General features: G+C 44.1%; 1 protein-coding gene across 1 annotated transcript in view; it reads left to right on the forward strand.

Moving 5' to 3' along the window:
* CDH22 (cadherin 22) overlaps positions 1–5,465 on the forward strand; it is a 154,882-nt gene that overhangs the window by 141,923 nt on the left and 7,494 nt on the right. Inside the window, exons 9-10 of the mRNA XM_069062725.1 lie at positions 1,527–1,648; positions 2,425–2,542. Of these exons, the coding sequence (XP_068918826.1) occupies positions 1,527–1,648; positions 2,425–2,542 (240 nt within the window). The remainder of the gene's footprint in view (positions 1–1,526; positions 1,649–2,424; positions 2,543–5,465) is intronic.

Genomic DNA, 5,465 nt, shown 5'->3' on the forward strand with positions numbered 1-5,465 from the left:
CACACACACACACACACACACACACACACACACACACACACACACACCCTACTTCACCTCCAGCATTCCAAAATATTAGAGCTGGAAGGAATTTAGAGACTGTTTAATTTAACTACCTTTTTTTACAGGTGAAGAAACAAGCCAAAGGAGAGGAATTGATTTGCCTAAGGTCACACTGCTAGTAAGTGATTAAGCAGGGAGGGAGCATGATACAGTGAAAGGAAAGAACATTGAATTTGGAGTCAGAGGACTTGGGTTCAAATCCTGCCTTTGACACATGCCAAGTGTGACCTTGGGCAAGTCACTTAGCCTCCCTGGATATTAGGTTTCCTCCACTGTAAAACAGAGATTAGACTGGGGTTATTTTCAGGTCTGTTTATGATCCTAAAACTCAGACCTAGATCTTCTGCTTCCCAATCCAGTGCTCTTTCCCCTAAGGCTCTTGCTAAAATTCCCATATGTTGGAGGAGGAGAGACCAAGACATCAACCCACTTGTACATTGTCAGATTTGATTCCCTAAGGCTAGGACACAGGTTGAACTGATTGAGGTAATGGTCTGGCCAGGGCTGTCTGCCCAGGGAAGACAGGCTAGAAATCTAGTCTGGGTTCTGGACCCTTATTTTAAAAATATTTCCCAGCTACATTTGTAAAAAATTTTAACATTCATTTTTTAAAATTCTGAGTTCCAAATTCTCTCACTCTCTCCTGCTCCTCCCCCTTCCCTTGAGAAGGCAAGCACTATTATTATATGTGCAGAATCATGCAAAACATATTTCCATATTAGCAATGCTGCAACAAAAAAACCCAACAACCCCCCCCAAAAAACAAGAAAAATAAAGAAAGCAAAAAAAGTATGCTTCAATCTGCACTCAGAGTTTATTCGTTCTTTTTCTCTGGAGATGGATAGCATTTTTCATCATAGGTTTTTTAAATTTTCTGGACCCTCCTTTTCATCTGCTTATTGGCTACATATAAAAATGTTTGTATGATTCCTCTCTTCTAGTCCATTGCCCTTCTATTGGAAGGAGAGAGCTATGTTTTGTGGTCAGTCCTCTGAAAACAAAATTGATCATTTCAATGATCAGTTTTGACGTTTTTTTAGTGTTTTTCTACTTTTTGTTATTGTCTAAATTAGCTTTTTTGGGTTCTGCTCACTCCACATCAATTCATGCAACTAGCTCCTTCAAAATGTGAGTCCCAGAAATATGAGTTATCTTGTCCAACATCATACAACTAGAGATGTAATGAGTGATCCTAGGACCCTGATTTCCTTATTTCTTGTCAAGCCACCATACCAACCTGCTGAAATGTGCTCAAGGGGACCTACTCCCATTCCCCTGTACCCATCCTCTCTACCCTCCCTCTCCCAGGCTTAAGTCCCACCCCAGTCCTGTGGGTCAACCTAGCCACTGGGGCATGGCTTGTGTCCAGAGAAAAAGGATGGAATCATTCTGTAATTGAGAGCAGCACTACCCTCCAAGCACCCTAGCTGTCTGTCTCATTCCCCTCCCCCTCTGGGTTACAGACAATCACTCACAGGTATCCAGAGCATCCCTTCGGATCCGGATCCTGGATGTGAACGACAACCCCCCAGAGCTGGCTACCCCCTATGAGGCTGCTGTATGTGAGGATGCGAAACCTGGCCAGGTAATGACCACCATGGAAATAATTGACATTTCTCTACTGTTTTACAACTTAGTCACACAGTCTATCTCATTCTGAGACTCATGACACATTTCTGTGTGGTGCTTAAGGTAGGTATCATCGTCATTTTATAGAAAATTGATATGGGGAAAAAATTTAAGTGAGGTGTCCAGAGTCAATGAGGTAGTTAATGGTGGAGGCAGAACACAAAGCCAGGCCCTCATGGCTACAAGTCTCATGATCCCCCCTTCTTTTAAAAATATAGCTTTCTTTTTTATTATGAACTTAAAAATCAACAAATCAATACAAATGTTACAATATACAAAGAACATTATTAATTATATGCAGTTCGTTTTTTAAGAATTGTATATGGGGGAGGCTAGGTGGTGCAGTGAATAGAGGCCCTGGAGTCAAGAGGACCTAAGTTCAAATGTGGCCTCAGACACTTATAATACTTACTAGCCATGTGACCTTGGGCAAGTCACTTAATCCCAATTACCCTGCCTACCCCCCTCCAAAAAGCAAAAAAAAAAAAAAGGATTGTATATGAATCCCATGGTCTTTCCATGGATTACACCTACCCTGGGACAGGAAGGTTAGGTGAGATAGGGTTCAGGATGGCAACATTTGTGTCCCTCAGTCCCTCCATTTCCCATTTTTAATGCTACCACCAAGGTCTTCTGTCCAGGGACCAACCCTCAGCAGCTTTACCTCTCCCTTGATGTCAGTGAGTAGTGAGTGGCTCTGAGGCTTGCCCTTTGTCCCCTCTTTGCCTTTAGCTCATCCAAACCATCAGTGTGGTGGACCGAGATGAACCACAGGGAGGTCACCGATTTTACTTCCGTCTGGTGCCTGAGGCTGTTAGTAACCCTCATTTTTCTCTGCTCGATATTAAAGGTAAGCCCCACTTACTTCCTCTATCCCCTTCCATAGAAGGATCAAGGTAGGCATCTCTCCCAACTTTGTTCATGGACGTAGAATCCAGTGGAGCCAAATTGATGTCAGTCAGTCCACCAACTGGTGCAAAGTCCCCATGGGCTGGAATGGTCATTCCTTGGGAAGTGAAATTTGACCTGAGCCTTTAAAGGGTGTGAGGAAGTTGAGTGACTAGCTGAATCAAAGGTGAGAGCAGAATGTGAACAGCCTTCCAGATGTGAGTGTCTTGGCTGAAGCATAATAAGAATGTTTCATAAAGTTTATGTGAGAAAAGAACAGAGTTTCTCTTTCTCTTTTTAATTCTTTGTTATAAATGATGGCTCACTGGGTATGTGAGGGCAGAACAATATATTCAGAAACTAATTGGATATAAAAACAAAATATATCCATTTTATTTTTGGAGACAATCAGTTAAGTGACTTGCCCAGGATCACAGAGTTAGGAAGTGTCTGAGGAGCAGCTGGCTCAGGGTCAAGAGGGACACTCGGCCACAGCCGCCACAGCCGGCTAGGCCCGGCGAGGCCTGGGACAGATGGCGGAGTAGAAGCACGACCCTCCCGCAGCTCCGGCTTTCACCCTCCCCAATCCATGTAAAAAGGGGACTCTAAACAAACTTTGGAGCTGCAGAACCCACAAAATGACACAGAGAAGCTAACCTCCCGCTGAGAACAGCCCGGCTGGCCGGCAGGAATCGGCCAGCGCAGCGCTCTGGGAGCCTAGCCCAGCCCCACCCCGAGGCTTTAGCCCCAGGGCGGGCCTGACCAGGCACCAGCCAGAGGGACTCCAGATCAGCAGCAGCTGTGGCCATTTCCAGATTTATCAACACATAGATGCGAAGGACAAGGTGAGAGGCCGGTGCATTCTGGACTTTGGGACCCAGTAAGTGGGAGTGCGTGGCTTTTACCCCCGGGGCGAGAAACCGCTGAGACGCTGGCACAGCCTGCCAGCACCACGTGGCGGCTTCAGCTCCTGGCCTGCAGAGTGTAGGGGGACCAAGCACCAGTCTGAGGGGTCATCGCTCTTGCTTTAACCTGCTTGGATCTGGATTGCAGTCTAGGGTAGAGGTCCTGGGGTGTGTGTCCAGATTGCCAGAGCATGTGGAGACCTCAGAGAGGGCACCCATCTAATACCTCCGGCAGCTGAGAAAACCCCAGTGTTTGGGATGAAAACTCCCCTGTCTGGTGGCAGAGTCCTACTGTGGCAAAAAGCCCAAAAGTCAAATCATTGAGTGGCAAAATGAGCAGGCAAAGGAAACAAAGCAGACAGAAGATTCCAACATTACACGCCTATTTTGGGGATAAGAAGGAGCAAGGCATGGAACAGGAGGAAATCAGTGAAGTCAGAACTCCTGCACCAAAAGCTTCAAAGGAAAATACAAGCTGGTTACAGGCCATAGAGGACCTTAAGAAGCAGATAAGAGAAGTGGAGGAAAAATTGGGAAGAGAAATGAGAACAATGCAAGAAAATTATGAAATGAGAGTCAACAGCCTGACTGAAGAAAATAATACCTTAAAAAACAGACTGACTCAAATGGCAAAGGAGGCTCAGAAAGGCAATGAGGAGAAGAATGCCTTAAAAAGTCGAATTTGCCAGATGGAAAAAGAATCTCAAAAGCTCACTGAGGAGAATCATTGCTTCAGAATTAGATTGGAGCAAATGGAAGCTAATGACTTTATGAGAAATCAAGATGCTGTTAAACAGATCCAAACAAATGAAAGAATAGAAGGCAATGTGAAATATCTCATGGGAAAAACCACTGACCTGGAAAATAGATCCAGGAGAGAGAATTTAAAAATTATTGGACTGCCTGAGAGCCATGACCAAAGTAAGAGCCTGGAAAGCATCCTCCAGGAAGTTCTCAAAGAAAACTGCCCTGATGTTTTAGAACGAGAGGGCAAAATAGAGGTTGAAAGAATCCACCAATCACCTCCTGAAAAAGATCCCAAAAAGAAAACTCCTAGGAATATTATAGCCAGGTTCCAGAATTCCCAGATTAAGGAGAGAATATTACAAGCAGCCAGGAAGAAACAATTTGAATATTGTGGAAACACAATCAGGATAACCCAGGATCTGGCAGCTTCTACACTGAGGGATCGAAGGGCCTGGAATGTGATATTCCGGAGGTCAAGGGAGCTGGGATTAAAACCAAGAGTCACCTACCCAGCAAAACTGAGTATCCTGTTTCAGGGGAAAATATGGTCATTCAGTGGAATAAAGGACTTTCAAGCATTCTTGCTGAAAAAACCAGAGCTGAATAGAAAATTTGACATTCAGATACAAGAAGCAAGAGAAGCATGAGAAGGTAAACAGGGAAAAGAAATCATAAGGAACTTATCAAAGTTGAACTATTTTTTTTTAAGCAATTGGGGTTGAGTGGCTTGCTCGGGGTTGCACGGCCGGTTGTTGTTTCTGGGTGTGGTGCTGGGTGTCTGGGCCCGGATTTGATCCGGGTCGTCCCGGCACTGAGGCCGGTGCTCTTGCTTGCTCAGCCACTTGGCCAAAGTTGAACTATTAACATTCCTACATGGAAAAACAATAATTGTAACTTATGAAACTTTTCTCAGTAGTTGAAGGGATTAGAAATATATATATATATATATATATATATATATATATATATATATGTCTTTATATGAGGGTATGCAGGCATATGAATACATATGTGAATGTGTGTATATATGTTTACAGGTATACATAGATAGAGGGCACAGGACCAATTTAACAGGAAGGGATGATACTTAAAAGGTGAAATTAAGAGGTGAGAGGGATATAATGAGAGGAGATGGGGAGAGACAGAGTGGGGCAACTATCTCATACAGAAGAGGCAAGGGAAAATGGTTACAATGGAGGGGAAGAATAGGAAGGCAAAAGGGAATGGGTCAAC

Source organism: Petaurus breviceps, unplaced genomic scaffold (genome assembly GCF_028583685.1).
Source record: "Petaurus breviceps papuanus isolate PSGF00001 unplaced genomic scaffold, PetGlider_PUasm1.0 90503, whole genome shotgun sequence".
Classification (NCBI taxonomy): Eukaryota; Metazoa; Chordata; class Mammalia; order Diprotodontia; family Petauridae; genus Petaurus; species Petaurus breviceps.